The following is a 16,900-nucleotide window of genomic DNA, read 5'->3' as shown; positions in this document are numbered from 1 at the left end:
TATTAAAAATTTTAAAAAGTCAAGTCAGAAATTAGACTCAATTTTAAGGAGTGCAATCATTAAAGAAATAATGCAAGCATCTATTTTATATTTTCTCTACTAAAAATGTCTCTTCTTAATTAAAATTTATTGCTTAGAATAGCAACTCATTGTGATTGTGAAAAAAGTTTTTAAAATTTTAATCATAGGATTTGAAAGCATTTCACTTGGTTTTTTTTTTCTTTTTGCAGAGGAAGACTGGCTCTAAGCTAACATCTTTGACAATCTTCCTCCTTTTTTTCCCTTCCTTTATCTCCCCAAAGCTCCAGTACATAATTGTGTATAGTTGTAAGTTATTCTGGTTCTTCCATGTAAGCTGCCACCACAGTATGGCTGCTGACAGACGAGTGGCGTGTTTCTGCTCCAGGAACCGAACCCAGGTCACTGAAGCAGAATGCACCAACTTTAACTGCTAGGCCATCAGGGCTGGCTCTGTTTTTTTTTAATAATCCAAACTGACCTCTAATTTTGGTTTAGTCAATTAATATATTTTTTAAATTTCTCAGAGAACAGAATTTCATAAATAAATCTTGATGCCTGTCAATTTTTTGCACAGATTGAAATGAGTTATGTATTTTTAAACAGCAAACTGAACCATTTCTGAACCCCCCCTTTCCACCTATGTTATCTAAAAGAGGAACCCAAAAGATAAGTTGGAGTGAAAATCTAAATATTAATAATAGTTATATTTCAAAAGATTATCTTATTCCTTTCTGGAAAATTATCTTCACACTGATGGAGAAAAACAGAGTAGAGTAGAAGGGGAAAAAAAGGACAGAGCAATGGATGAAAAGATAGCATTTGTAATCTTAACTTAAATCTCAAAGCTCTGAATATCTCCTGGCAAAATGTTGGGTTGTCGTCATATAGATGTTGGTACTTATCCAGAACATCTTACTGAATGCCCGAATTAAATGTTCTCTCTAGGTTTTTTGTCCTTGGTATCTTAGGCTCCTTAAAAATTTATATTCTGCAAAGGAACTTCAAATTAATTTTTCTTACTACAACACGTTTTATTGGATTGTATTTGTTGATAAGTCATTTGTGTTTTTGAAAATAAAGCCAGGGACTGCCTTCGAAGTTACTTATTGAATAGTGAGCAGTCGTATGTGTTTAGAATGGAAATGTGTCAGAGAACAATACAGTAATGACACGGAAGCAGAGCTACCAAACTCCTCCTGAGCTACAGATTGGCAAATTACTTAATTTGTGTTCCCTCCAACCCATCCAGCTTGTGCAAACCTAATTAGCTGTCTTTTGAGAATAGTTATAAGTCTTATGCACTGACCTCTATTCTGACCTGTATGTCACCTTCTGCAAGTATAGAGGGTACATGACTCTGAGACAAGCTGGAAAATGGTACACACTTTCAAGAAGAAAAAAGTCATCTTTTCTGGTCATAAATAACATGACTTGATTTGTAAGACACCAAATTGGCCTGTAAAATTAGGCTGTGACTATTAGCATACCATACAACATTTAGAATGAACCACACAGCTCAACGTTTCTCTTCTAAAAATATCTTTTAATTACTCCCTACTTCTTATTCACAAAACCAAAACATACTAGTGCTAAGACATGAATTATTTTTCTCTCCTGTGGTCTAGAATTCCTGACCCCAAACCATCAATTCTAACAATGTTCCATGCCACCCTGGAATAAAATGTGGGAAATAAGTTCTCCATGGAGGACTATTGTTCAGCCTGAACAACCTTGCACAGTGTTCTTGACCATACAAGTTCGCCTGTTTTCAATCAGTTTGGTGCAAAGAGATATTTTATTGAAATCCTAAATTCTAAGGGTAAATTCGGCATTAATGATTTTTCCTAAGGAAAAAACATGGAGCAGATAAAATTGCCTTTCTTCTGCATATGTAATTTCCCATCAACAAACACACGTGTAGTGAACATTTCACTTGCAGCTGGCTGAATAGGAGTAAATCACCAATAAAAACCCCCAGGGACCATCTTTGAATAGTATCTCCAGTACAGGCACAGCTACAGTATCAGCAAAAACGAATGCCTCTCAAGATCTGGTCAATGGAAGTAATGTGAAATGCCCTGCATTTTTCATTGCTGTGATTAAAAACAGGCCACAACGCAGAAGTTTTAGTTCCAAGCAAATTCAGTGTCACTAACGTGTACTGTTACAGAGTTACCAAAATTTATCAGTTTTCACACCTGAGAACTTCAAAGATACCCCCATCCTCCATGTCCCAGAGAAATCAAAACTTATTCAGATACAGGTGACAATACATTAAAACTTTTGCGTGAAAATGTTTTGCTCTATAATGCTAGTTATATTGCTAGACAAGTTAATATCTATTAAAACTAAAGACATCACACGGCACCATTCCTTTTATATCTTGAAAAGCGTACATGGGCAAGAGTGAAAGAAGAAAAGGATGGATCAGAAAAGCCCGCAGTCCTTCAGATTCTCCTTGATTATGATGTCTGTAACCGCGTCGAACACGAACTTGACATTTTGGGTGTCTGTAGCGCAGGTCATGTGGGAATAAATTTCCTTATCTTCCTTTTTTAAATTCAGGTCCAGAAACTGGTTCTTGATGTAGTTCCCTGCATCTTCGAATGTATTTGGCCCTTGTTAAACAACAAAAAAAAAAATGAAAGAAGTAAACATTAATTGCATTTTTAAAAGGGTATAAGTAACATTAGTAAGTTTTAGGATTTTCCTTTGTGTGCTGCTATTGAGTGTACTCAGTATTGAAAAATTAAAGTCAAATTGCTTAATTTATCAGGGATTCACACAGCATCCACTTTATGCTGGGAACTATGCTTCCCCACTGGGGGCTTCAGATGCTAAAATCTAACCTCTGCATTAAGAAGCTCAGAATACGGGAGAAATACTAACATATTTATGCAACAAAGTGAGCGACTCATAAAGCCTTTACATATGTCAAAGGCTGCGCGTCTATATGTGCATGTGAGTGTGTGCGTGCATTTTAATAGGAACTAAAAGAAGAAAAGAACAGAAATCATAGATGAGGGGACCACAGGATGAGTGGTATTTGAGCTGGACCTTGAGTGATAAATAGAAGAGAGAAGAAAAATAGGATGAGTGAGAATGGCCTGTCCACTAGGCTTGGGGGTAGGGCTGAGACCCGAATAAGCACTTTGGAGAATCTGGTCAGGCAGAAATGAAAGATTTTATAGAGGAATTGTAGGAAATCTTGCAGAATAGAAGGTATGGGCCAGATTATGAACTAAACAAAGTAGCTGAGATGAGACGTGTAAGACTATAGAGAGCGAGTCTTGACTCATGCACGGTAGAGCTAAATGAAAAGCTGAGGAAGGCCATTCTTGAGGAAGTTTAGTCTCATAGCAGGATAGACAACGATCAGTCGGGAAAAGGCAGACATAAAATAGGAGGGCTAAACAAACACAGGCAGCTAAAAGTGCCCCATTGATTGCCTTTATAACAGAATGTGCTTCGTGGGGACCTAACACAGGATAGGCCAGTGACACAAAGATTTTCCAAGAAGATAAGATTTTCTCCCCCACTTTACTGTAACTAGGAGAAAAATTCCATGAGGGACTATCTTTAAAACAATGTGACGTGGCTAAAATCCAGAACACTGACAATACCAAATGCTAACAAGTATGTGCAGCCACAGGAACTCTCGTTCATTGCTGGTGGGAACGCAAAATGTACAGCCGCTTTGAAGGTAGTTTAGCAGCTTCTTATTGAGCTAAACATACTATCTTACCATATAATCCAGCGTTGGCAATCCTAGGTATTTACACAAATACTACGTGTGCACAAGAACCTGCATGTGGGTGTTTATAGCAGCTTTATTCATAATTGCCCAAAATTGGAAGCACCAAGATGTCCTTTCATAGGTGAAAGGATAAAGAACGTGGTTCGTTTACAGAATGGAATATTTTTCAGCAATAAAAGGAAATAAGCCATTAAGCCATGAAAAGGCATTCAGGAAAATTAAATGCATTTTGCATTTAAAATTTAGAAGTGAAAGAAGTCAGTCAGAAGACGCGATAACCGGAAGAAGAGAAGATGTCACTATTCTCAAATTCCTTCAAGCTGTCACTCCAGAAACGTAACTCAAGACTCTCAAGAGCCACTCTGAGATCCAGAACAATGTTACGAGATTTCCTAAGGAAATATATAAAAAACGTCATTTTGGAATAAAATTTAAGTTCGTCTTCCAACGTTTAAGATAACACAGTCTGATACATTATCCAGAGCAGGGACCCTGTCTCTCCAGCCGCCTCCCATTTACTCCTTGGAGCTTCGCCTCAATGCAGACGGTGGAGGGAGGGTTTCCTCTTCCTCTGCACGATTCTTTCCAGTTTGCATCATACACAGGACTCAAGAAATTATTATAAGCCTCAGCCTCATAAACCTCACATGTCAAGATTCAGAAAGGAAAATGCATGTCTGTGTAAGAATTGACTACCACGGAACTAAAGGAAAAGAATCTCACCAGTGTACTCAGGGAAGCAGATACTAAGGTGCACCTTGGTTACTTTTTCTTGAAAGAGATCTTTTTTATTAAGAAACAGGACGATGGAGGTGGTGGCAAAGTACTTGTGATTACAGATGCTGTTGAACAAGTGCAGGCTTTCGTGCATTCTGTTCTGTGAGGCGTAAAAGAGGAGAATGCATAGAATTATTATCTGCAAATAGCACTGTTGGGCACTGAAAATAAGTCTCTAGAGGTACGTCCATCTTTGGAAGGCTGTAATTGAGTTGGGAAAAGTGGGAGGAATACGGGAAAGCACAAACTCTTGTTTCTCACCCCGGCCTATTTTCCTTGTGGACTTACCACCTCTTCATCTTCCACCAGGACCATGTCATAGGCACTGAGTGCAGCACAAAATATAATGCACGTGACCCCTTCAAAGCAGTGGATCCACTTCTTTCTCTCAGATCTCTGTCCACCCACGTCGAACATTCTTTAAAAAGATAAAAATCACTGAATAACAAATCTTGCAAATATCCTCCAAAATTTATATCAAGATTAACATTTAGAGTTATAAATGGGTGTTTTCATATTTTAAAAAAGTATTCTCTTGACTTTATTCTTTATAAAATAAGTCTTATTTGGCCAGTTTGCAGCCCAAGAACTACAGTAAAAAAGAGAAAGTTCATCTTTTTTTTTTTTTGTATTCATGCTAGAGTAAAATAATTTACATACTGACTTTGAGCAACTGGAAAATTTGAAGCGGTTTAGAATTTTAGTGAGAAATTTATTAGCTTTAGGAGATTCTGACCAAAGTTTACGTATAGTCTTAAATTAACAGAACCTTCAAGAAGATTGGAAGCTACCATGGTTCTGGTTCTATGAAGCCTGTTCTCCTACCTCTTCCTGCATTCATTCATTCATTCATTCATTCACACAATTATTGTCTGCATTCTATGTACTAGATAGTGTGCTGGGCGGACGGACAGAGGTGGAAGGATTTGGTCACTCTCTGCAAAGAGCTTGCTGTCTTGTAGAGAGAAAAACAAATACGTTATTATAATACTATATAATAAATATTATAACATACAAGGTAAAAGTGAGCCAAGAGGAAGATTGATGTCAGCCTGAGGGATCATGAAACCCTCTCAGAGGAGGTGTTTGAACATTCGGCCGTCCCTCTGTTTTGGTATTTTGGTAAAAGGCACCATTGTGGACAAGGCAGCTCAATAAAGAAACTAGGAGTTAAACCCCTTGTACCTCTTTCCTCTTTTCATTACAGTCCAATCACAGACTACTCTTTCAGGTCCTTTAATATCAACCTTTTTGCTACCTCAGGACGTTTGCACAGCCTATCTCCTTTCCATGTGACACAATTCCTTTTTTCCTCATGTAAGACTCTTCTTTCTCAATTTCCAGTCATTACCTCCATCACAAAGAGGGCTCCTTGCATGTCCACATAAACTGTTTCTCTCCATCCCCCATTGACTGTCTACCCCACCACCTTGCTTATTTCCTTTACGGAAATTGTCACAGTCAATAACTAACTGGTTTGTTTGTTTTTCTTACATGTTTCATAGCTATCACCTCCCTATTAGGAAAGCTGCCTTGGGCGGCAGAGACCTTATCTGTGTTAGTGACTGCTGTACTCCCAGTGCCAGGCACCGTGCCTGACACACAATACAAATGCAATAAATGGTTGCTAATAAATGAAGAGATTCCTTGTTAACGGGATGGAAGGTAGATTTTTATGTAAAGCAGATATGCAAATCATCAAGGCATAAGTGAACACGGCATATTGGGGATAAGCAAATAATTTATATTTTGGGGAATGTAGAGATTAAGGTAAAAACATTGAGATATATGGCCAGAAAATTATTCATCTATTCAACAAATATTTATTCATTTATGATATTCCAGGTACCAGAGATTCAGTCTCGAGAATCTTGTAATCTGGGGTGTGTGTGTGTGTAAATAGTCTCAGGCATCAGTACACGATAGGGAGCATAGGGGATGGGTGGTAATTTGAAATGGCGTGATCAGAAGCTGCAGAAGATGACAACTGTGCAAAAACCGAGGGAGATGAGGGAGACCCCAGCGGATGTCTGGTGAGGAATGTTCCAGACAGAGCAACAGAGGAACAGCAAGAGCAAAGGACCTGAGCAACCAGGAGCGAGCCTGAGGCATCAGGCCAGAAATAGGCTTGCTGTGTCTTTTATGTGACACGAGAAGAGCAGATATTATATTGTGGTCAGTGAGGGACTAATGGAGATTTTGGGTACAGAATTAACATTTTGTTGTTTGTTTGTTGCCATGTTAGGGCACTTTGATCTGAGTCCAGAAGGTAGATTTGATGAGGAAGAGAGTAGAGACAAAGAAAGAAATTATGGGACTTTTGTAATAGTTTAAGCCCAAGAAGCATCCAAGCTATACAGAGATAGAAAAGGTGACAACAATCCTTGGGGTATAAATGGCAGTCAGCTGACTTATTGAAGATAATTGAAAGTATTATACGTTGTACTTCATATTGCACATATTACCCAGGTAGAAAACAGATATACACAGAACCCAAATTCCTCGAATATAAATACGCACCAATGAAAAATCATTCCATGCAGTACTAGATTGAAAAAGAAGACGCTCACAATATGGAAGATAATGCTTAAGAGTTCAATAGTTGTGTGCTTTGAAAATTGAAATTCAGTGTCGACAAAGACTATTATATGTGCCACTAGTTGCCAAACCCTCTGCAGTTTCAGACTCTCGAAATAAATGGAGGAAGAGAGTAGAGTTTTGACTTTAAGGTTATATTATGTGAAAATTAACCAAATAAATTTAATTTTCAAAAATCAGTCAACATTTTTATGAAAACAAGGACAGTAAACATGCATTCAGACCTTTCTTTTTCAATGTTTTAGTCAAATGTTTTGTTAATCCATAAAAGTAATCTTAGTCTTTTTTTCAGACATTGAAAAATAGTTTTATCTATTGCTTTATTGAAATTACCTTTATTAAAATAAACTCTAAAATGTGAGAGAAATGGAACCAGTTCAGATCGTGACTTTTATTTCCTCCATAAATTCCCACATGGCCAATTACAATGTCTTAATCTTAATTTAACACAGCTTATAAGAGTTTACTATCGGCCAGGCATGTAAGCATTCCATAATAATTAACTCATTTCAACTTCACCATAAACTTGGGAGGTAGGTACAATTATTATTTCTATTTTTCAGATGAGCCCTTTAAGCAACTTGCCCAAGGCTTATCAATTCAACCAATACTTGTTGAGGCTGCTAAGTACCGGATGCCGTAACAAAGTCAGTGGTACGATAGTTACGCTGTGAAAGTTGTCAAACTTTGTTGTGAAGCTCATCAGGTATAAATCTATTTACTTGCATCAGGGGACCCCAATAGTACATAATGTCTACAGTGAGCTCTCAAACTTTCCCCGAGTGGACTGGAATGATCTTTTCTGTGGAGTCCGTCCTTGCCCCGGGTCAGGCAGTAGTTCTGTGTGTTGTCAAACAGGTTACTGGGCAAAAATGTTAAACTCTCCCCTTCACAGGGGTTGTGTGCCATTCTTTTAATGGAGATAGTGTAGACAGTCTAGATTCGAGGTGGTGTACATCTTCTCCATTTGCTCATATATAAATGTACGATGGATCACTTGTTGGCAGAGAAATGTGATACTGTGATTGGACAAGGATGCGTTAACTCACGGCTTTTGGAGAGTGGAGGATGGAGTATTCATCTCTAGGGGTAAACTCTCGTGGGCTTTTCAAACTAAAGCCACCCCTTGGATCCCCACCCACTAGATTTTAACAAGTGGGAACCTCCACAGTTCTGGGTTCCTCTTTTGCTCTGATCCTCCGCTCAGGGTCTGCTTCCATAGTCGGTGTCATAGAGCGGAGAGCTAACTGCTCACGGAACCAGGACAGAGTCATCGGGTGATAATAGATTTTAAATTTTTTTAAAAAAATTTTACAGGGAGTCCGTAGTAATGAAACAGAAATAAGAAGTATCAAGATATGGGTTTTCCCAGTTTATGGACTCTGGGGGGGGGGGGGGCGGGATATAAACTTCCTAGGAAAAGGAAAAAGGGAAATTTCATGTATTTCCGACACATTTCTTTTCTACAACATAATGATCTCAAATGGCTTTTCCAAGAAATGGAACATCTAAAAACTCTTTGAGATGAAAGTCAGAGTGAAAGCAGGACAGCAGTTCTGCTGGCTACCCCCTTAGTTTCTCTGATGATTCAGCTCCTGTGCAGCCTTCCATGGATACCAGCACCTGTGCGTACGGGAGCTCTTCTCCCCTTCAGGTCAACAGACGCAATTAGGAAGGGGTGTATCTTATGTAATATGACCCTAGCCCAGCGTTCTTTCAGCATATCACGCAGCATCCAGCAAACACGTTCTAATAGACTCAGCTTTCTCCCGAGGAAGGGAGGACAAGCATTACTCAGTCTTAGAGTTTTGCTTATATTGACAAAACGGCTGCTGAAAGTCTGTCAGAACGCAGGTAACAATCTTCTCCCGTTATGACTCACTTGATGAATAATATTTTTTTTCTGTGCAGATGGACATCAGACACACAGGTCCAGGGGGCACTGAGCGTTTCTCTAAAGCCACCTGCTGTTACTGAACCGTAGGGCTCCTTAGCAAATCAGAGCCGTGGCTGGAGTTCTGCTTTCGTGTTGATTGTCCTGGTTACTGCGTTAGCTCTGAGAAGACTTACACTTCGTTTTGCTGCTGTTGTAGTAGTTTATTTTTCATGCATCTCTTTTCACTTTTAGCTTGTCCTCCAAATTTTAATTTGGGGCTTATTTTAGAGGAATAAAGCCTTATAAACTACTGAAACAATTTGGAGATTCCCAAGGAGGGGCATTTACTTATTATGTATTTCATTGAAGACGTATTCTCCTGTACATGCATATCTACTCACATGCCATCATGACCATTCTGTGAAAAACAACATAGAAATCAGAGAGGAACGCGTATACCTGTTGACTGAACATTTGGTGGTCAAGTCTACACGGACAATCAATGAGGTGAATGGGTACGTGACTCAGCTTGAATACACTTGATTACCTGAATAGTCAAGGTACCCAGAGCCTTAGAGAGATTCGATGGAACTTGGAGTCCTCATTTTGAGTGAAGTTTTTTTTGTTTTATTTATTTGTTTTTTCGGTAATACGTATTCCTTATTAAGTCTGATATTTAAATTAGGATTATTAAATTTAAAAAAAGAGTTTTAAAATGCCTGAAATGTATGACTTAGCTAAAAGCTAACAGGGCACGCTTTTAAGTAACAGCTGAACATTGATTATTTGTTAAACTGCGCATGGCATTAATATAGGGCAAGCCATCGGAGTTTTACGGCTTTAGGTTGGACAGTCCACTAAAGAGTTGAGTTTTATAGTCTATTTTAAACAGTTGGGAAAGCTGTTGAGTTTCATAGGTTTAACAGTAGGCTAAATGTTTGACCATAAGATTATTCACACTTCCTATCAGAATAGGTTATTATGAAGTAATCTGCCTGTTATAGTTGCTGAAAAATCTAGGATAGCTAAAAATGCTACTGCAGCTAATTTAGTTGTTAGGCATCTTTGCTCATCCTATAAGCATGCAACTCTCTTGGAAAAAAATCGCAATTTCTGACATCTATATATTTGACGACAGGAAAAGATCTAATCTGAGTAGGAATTTATTTGAAATATTCTGTTGAATGGGATTTATTCAAGATACTTGGTTGTATCAGAATTAGTATAACTTCCTAAGATGACCTCACATGGCAGGGCCAACAGGCGGATCTGTGTCATCACTACACAGCCACAGCAAAATGGCCCAACCCCCTCTTTCCCTTGTGCCCGGTTCTGGAAACAGATCAGGGAGATGCTTGCAGACACAAAGGATACGCGAAGAGCTCACTCTAAATCCCTTAATTGCTTGTGATTAAAAACCAGAATTAAAAGGGCTTATAACCACACAGGAGCCAGGGTTTCTAAACTCACACAATTATTAACACCCCTGTATTCTTTCTACTAAATGTGTGTGTGTGTTTAGAACCCAAAACGTTCAATAGATAATTCTCTGATGATTAAATAATGTAATTCATACAGTCATTAAAATAGATTCTATGACTAGAATAAATTAGACATCATGCTATATAGCTTATTGTTTTGCCATATTAACCAGAAACATACCTGAAACAAATATACAGTCATATGTGGGTGATCGCTCTGTGAGGTCGACTAGAGAGGGACAAAGCTCAGTTGATACAGCTGCTGAGCAGACAACCAGACTAACTGCTGAGCTACGATGATGGTACCCCACAGAAATGAACAGAGTGCACACGATTCAACTTCAAATTCAGGAAAATTACAATTTATTTTATATCATAGCTCTACTCAAACATTGTTGAAAATAGTTATGTTAAATTTACGAAATCTAAAGCTCTATGTTGTAATAGTTGCTGAACTTTTTTCTTGGCTCCCATATGGTTTTATGTCCTTTCAATTCTGTTTTTTAATCATGGAGCAATTAGGGAGAAAGTGACATCTCTAGAATGGCTTGGTAAATCTATAAGTTCTTTATCCTGAGGAATTATTTTATAACAATAAAAGGGCTCACATTTGCATTGCATTGCATTTTCATTTACATAGTACAGTAACATCTGTAAAGATAATTTATTTTGTCGCTTGACAGTTGGAGTTCTGGTCTGACAAGAACTCCAAGGTAATTTTCATTAATTTAGGTAATACATGACGACAATACACCACATTGGCAGACAGGACTTTTCATTTTGATGTTCCTGTTTAAAATTCTAGAGTTCTCTAATTTAATATGTAAATTAGGTCTTTAGTTTTCAACAGCTGTAGGATGATTTATGCCATGTGAATACAAATTAATGCTAATGCAATATATTTTAATACCTGGGCACTTACCGAAATGGAGTTGGAAGATACATTATTTTTATACTTCCTATTTTGAAATACTACAAAACATCACACTGCAAAAGCCTGTGCACTTTTGGATAATCCTATTCAGCACTTCAAAAAAAAGGGATTTAACGGTGGGAATTTATTAAGGGATTAACATATCTTGGTTGCTGTCACCAAACTTAAAAATATATTCAAATGATTTTAAATAGTTCCTTAAGAAAAAAGTAGAGTTGTTTTTTATATCCTGTAGTAAAATTTAAATATATTTCCAAACTTTTATTGTTTAAGAACTTGCTTTTAGAGAAATTCCCTGCATTTGAGTGAGTAGCTAGTATCTCCATTCTCTTCCTCACAGACGATGCTTTAACAGCACAGCCTTGAGCCAGAGGGCAGGCAAAACCCAGTAAGAAAACAAAAGGGCTCAAAATCTGTTTTAGTGGATGGCAAAGAGATCGTAGTTGGGCAGTCATTCCTTCCTAAGGCACAGCGATGCTCCAAAGGAGAACAGAACATCGCCTCCCTATGGGGCTTAAGACACCACTTCACAAAATTAACCGCAGAACCACAAAGGACAGGAGAACGATGACGCGCCAATGGGGTCAAGATGTCTACTCCGGAGAAGCCTACTATGAGGGAAACATATCTTTAAAATAATGTTTTACCTAAAAAGATTAATGCAAATGCTGTATCCTACTCAGAATAAAATTGTTTAAAAAATTTATAAATATTGATAATACTTGTGAAATACTCGTACTAAGTAGACATGTACTAAGTACATACATAATACTTGTACTAAGAGAAATAGATGTTCCAGGAAAGGAACACGACTTCCTGAGGTTCTGTGTGTTCTTTGGCAATCTTTGTGTCACCCTGGTTTTAGAAGCACAGACGTGTGAGTACCTCAGAGCCCCCCTAACTCAAAGGTACCTCACCAATAGGCCGCCATTTTACTCCCCCTCCCGCTTCTGTCTGAAAGGAATTGTAGAGGACCAACAACACTGGAAAGAGTACTTACTCCACAGAAGAAGAATGGTTTTCGCTCCAATTTACCCAATAGCCCATCAGTGTTATACAGGGGAAGGAGTGTGGTGTTTGAAGTTAGAAAGAGGTGAATTCTAATCACATTTCTGGCACTTCTACATATGATCCTGGAGAAATCTTTCAAGGAACAAATAGATAAAAGGGTAGTTCATGATGCTGACCATCTCTGAGAAGATGCTAAAATGACTGGTGTCGTAGAGAACGACCAGGGTTGTGAGCTTCTAGATGTTCAATATGTAACATTAATTTTCAAAACTGGCTTATGATCCAGACAGTGGAGGATCCAGACAATCCCACTGGCTTATGGAAGCTAAGGTGACATCAAGATAGAGCTCTTCGCTGTGACTTAACTACATCTAATCTGTACAACAAACTCATTAGGCAAGTAAAGGTTTCTTTGTTCCTCAACGACTACTGCTGATTAATGACGACCCTGGCCTGGATCTCAGCCCCAGGGTGTAGGACCACACTCAAGAACTACACTCAGCTTCTGGTCTGTCTTTAGGTGAGAAAGTTGGAGAGGAAAACAGAGTAAGAGAGAAGAAGGAATGAGTCAACAACAACCCAGCGGGCTTTAGAGGGGCAGAGGGGAGAAGCAACCGGACGTGGGCTCCCAAAGGGAAACCCCAGAACCTGGATCAAAGATCAGGAGTCTGGAGAAAGCAGTTGTCAGAGAGGAGCTATACCATGGTGAGGAGAGAACTGAGGTCTGCTTACATTTGCTGAGAGTGGGTGTCGATCCTGGTCTTCGAAGCCCCTTTATCCTGGTTTGATCTGGGCTCATCTTTCAGAAAATCAACTATTTGCGAGGCCTGAAATTTAGGTATCTATTTTGAAGAGCTTTCTTGTATATTAACTGGAAAATATTCTGACCCTCTAAGTAATAGCCATTCTAATTAGATATTATGTGTCACTAACTTTAGTACTTAAAAAATGTTAAAGCTTTTATCCCACTGAAACAAATTTTTCCTCACAAATATTTGCCATCTTTTCTCCAGATTTTCTCCTTTTTAAAAATATTCCCATTTTTGCATATGTGAATGACTTTATTAATTACATTTTTATTAATTTTTTTTTCTTTTCTAAAGGGTCCATCTAAAGCCTGGTTTTAATGTTTAAATAGCCAATCTCACCCACAGTCCATAGGGAGAGGTGCTTAAGTGTCAGGGGACATTTTCTTTTTCTTTTTTTTTTGAGGAAGATTAGCCGTGAGCTAACTGCTGCCAATCCTCCTCTTTTTGCTGAGGAAGCCTGGCCCTGAGCTAACATCCGTGCCCATTTTCCTCTGCTTTATATGTGGGACAACTACCACAGCATGGCTTGCCAAGCGGTTCCATGTCCACACCCGGGATCCGAACCAGTGAACCCCGGGCCGCCAAGAAGCAGAACGTGCAAACTTAACTGCTGCACCACCAGGCCAGCCCCAAGGGGGCATTTTCTAACACTGTGTTTAGATTTCCATTTCCTGGTGCAGTAAATGAGTAATTTGGCAATGGAACTTCTAGGAAGTTCTTGATAATGCAACAGCAATGAAAATAATGGCCTCATTTTCATACCCAGATCATGCTTATAAATAGGCCTTGTTATTCCAGTAAATAGTATCTCATTCAAATAATTCTCTTCTTATTTGCAATTTTTTAATTAAGGAAAAATTAATAAAAATATTTCAAGCAAATAGGAGATAGGAAAGCAAAGGAAATAGGATCCTTGGCACCTGTTGCTTAAATGTTAGCTATATTCCCTTTTTTTTTTTTTGAGTAGGATATCAGTTTCAAGAATGAGGAAAATAAAATCGAGCTCCCACCTGCTCGAGAAAGAAACGTTGTTTTTGGAGACAGGGATGAGGCTGGGACGAGGGTTGGGTGCAGGGCTGTAGGAGGGCTAAGCATGTTGGGAGCTAACCATGTCTAGTGAGCACGCCCGAGACTCACGGCTCATGACCAGGGGTGAGAGCTGTTCTCCGTGAAGAGACACTGAGCCTGCGGCATATTTCTCTTGATAGTTAGGAAAGACATTTGATCATACCTGAAATGCAAGTCTTTAAAGGAGAACTGAGTTTCAATGATTCCCGTCGTTTTCACTCGAGAGTGTAGAACGTCTTGCTCATTTGGGACGTATCCAGGAGCTGTTATTCTGTCCAAATCATTAAGATAGCTAATAAAAAGAAATGAAATAGCATGTAGATTTGTAACTTTGCATTTGAAGATATTAGGATTCAGTACAAACGAATTTTTAGTCTAGGGTCCATTAACATTATCGACTGCAGAGTGGTGCTTCTCAAACTCTGGCTCATGGGAATTGCAAGAGTGCCGTGGCCGGGATGCTGCAGAGCCCTGAGTGTGGCCCACGCTGATGGTTGGGGCTTCCTTTAGAGGTGGACACGTCAGTGCTGCCCTAGTTTGCATTTTATAAGGTGTCAGTGATAGATTTGCTGGAATATGGGTAGGCGTTTGAGAGAAAAGTTTTCTTTATGGGGTTTGATCTAGACCAAAAAAATGCTACCTTCTAATGCCAGTCACTGGATTATCCTCAAAACGCTCCAGTTTGACTTCCAGCACTTTGAATTTTAAGAGAATGATCGGTTTTAATGATATAATTTGAAGGTTGTTGTGTTGTTTCCCCATGGATGGTCTAGCTTGGGACTCAGAAGCATTTTCTTTAAGTGCCGTGACTGTATCCAGTTAGCTCCATAAAAGCAGCTTTTGACTTTCTTGCTGATTCATGCTGGAACTAGCTCACGAAATTGCTGACCCATCCCTGAGCCAGCACTTCTGGGGGCAGAAGGCTGAAGTCACACATTAGACCATTCCTTCCTGCTCTTCTCTTCCATCAGTGTGTCCTTAACTCTTACCCGGAGGCAGTATTTGAAAACCCTACTGTCGCCAGGCTGCACACTGTCATCTTTCTGTCCACGGGATCCAGGGGGCTGGTGAGAGGCAGGACTGTCTGATTAAGCTGCGTGTGCTAAGAGTCTGTTAGACTAGAGGGAAGAGCCTGCTCTTAGCTTCATCCTTGAAACCAGGTGATGTCTTTAGACTAAACCAAAGTGTTTTATTGCTTTAAGAACAGCTGAAAACCATTGTTTTAGACTTTTGATACTAAGGTTTTTTTAATAGCTTAGCAATATGGCTATTTCTGCGAAAATGCTAAATAGAGGTAGTAACAGCCTGGTAAGCTTTTTATGACAAATTTGGCCATCACATTCAACCAAGTTTACGTGCATAGCTTAAATAGAAAGACCATGATGGGCATACAGCCATCCAGACAGAATTTGAGAGGTAGAGTCCAGCTGAATATTAGTCATTATTCAAAAGCTGAAGTTTTCAGGGACTAAGTTGAGCTGTTAATGCCTTAGCACCTAGCACAAATGCCTTTAAAAAACAAAGCTATTTAATCATTTTTAAACAATAAATTAACAGCAATATAGATAATTTTTTCTTGGAGAATCTTTCCACTTTTAAGCTGAAACAAACTAAGAAAAGGCAAATGCCCAAAAGGGATTTTGGCCCACGGACAAATAGACAATCACATTTCAGAAACACATATATGTGTATATATATAACATGAAAATTTATCATCATGTTTTATTGTAATAAAGTTTATTTTTTCTTAAAAAGAGAGACAAATCAAGATATAAATATATCAGAAGGAAGTATGGGAAGATTTTTCTGGTTTATCTACTTTCTAGTTTGTGAAGCGAGTTCCTTTGTGAATTTCCTGTTGGCTAAGTCTGCGTGTGTGGTGGGTGCAACTGGTCAACTGGTTCTTGCAGGAGCCAGAACAAAGCAGAAACATACCTGCCATCAGAGAGGTAAAGCTCATTTTAATGCAGCTAAATGAATGCTTGGTAAAGACACGTTTGAATGTACTTTTATTTGCATGTGTAAATGATGTCAGGCAAGGCAGAGGCCTTAGCCCAGGGACAAATTTACATTTAAAATGCTTGTTTTAATACACAAATATAGGATTTGAGTGCTCAACCCTGTGGTCTAAAGCTTAAAGCAAACCAGAGTTCCTAAATACATGTAGCGCAAATCACTTTAAAAAGTCTGATTCTTTTTCTAATCACGAAAAAATAGTATTTTTCCTGGTGAAGTCTACTTGAATCTTAAAGCACATGGAATTTAAGTAGCACACCAAACAGCCTTGATCTGTAAACCGTGAAGGATTAATTGAAATCTTCCCTGTTTGCCACTGTTAGGAAGCTTCCCTTTCAGTTTGCTAGTAATGATGGGGGTGTTGGGGACGGGACCACAGCTGTGTGGACTCACCCGCCTCTTCCTTAGCCCCAACTTGAAGGGTCTCTGAGTTTGAGAGAACAAATATCGCGCTTTCACCAAAAAGTGAAAGAAAGGAGTGAAAGAAGACAGAGGGAGTGGAAGAGGGAGAGAGAGAAAGCGACCACTGCCCTACGTAATGCATATGAAGTA

The 16,900-nt window shown here is 38.8% G+C and overlaps 1 protein-coding gene across 3 annotated transcripts in view; it reads right to left on the bottom strand.

Annotated features, from left to right (window-relative positions):
- Positions 1 to 505: 505 nt before the first annotated feature.
- GNAT3 (G protein subunit alpha transducin 3) overlaps positions 506 to 16,900 on the bottom strand; it is a 65,896-nt gene continuing 49,501 nt past the window's right edge. For 2 of the 3 annotated variants that reach the window (XM_070264317.1, XM_001487934.6), the window contains exons 5-8: positions 14,496 to 14,624; positions 4,844 to 4,973; positions 4,502 to 4,655; positions 506 to 2,639 (exon numbers count right to left, since the gene is read on the bottom strand). In XM_070264317.1, the coding sequence (XP_070120418.1) occupies positions 2,449 to 2,639; positions 4,502 to 4,655; positions 4,844 to 4,973; positions 14,496 to 14,624 (604 nt within the window). In that variant the 3' untranslated portion in view covers positions 506 to 2,448. The remainder of the gene's footprint in view (positions 2,640 to 4,501; positions 4,656 to 4,843; positions 4,974 to 14,495; positions 14,625 to 16,900) is intronic. The other variant, XM_070264318.1, reaches the window with a different exon arrangement.

The sequence above is a fragment of the Equus caballus genome, chromosome 4, assembly GCF_041296265.1.
Source record: "Equus caballus isolate H_3958 breed thoroughbred chromosome 4, TB-T2T, whole genome shotgun sequence".
Lineage (NCBI taxonomy): Eukaryota > Metazoa > Chordata > Mammalia > Perissodactyla > Equidae > Equus > Equus caballus.
Note: the sequence above shows the minus strand (reverse complement) of the source record. Positions and strands in the feature narration are given on the sequence as shown.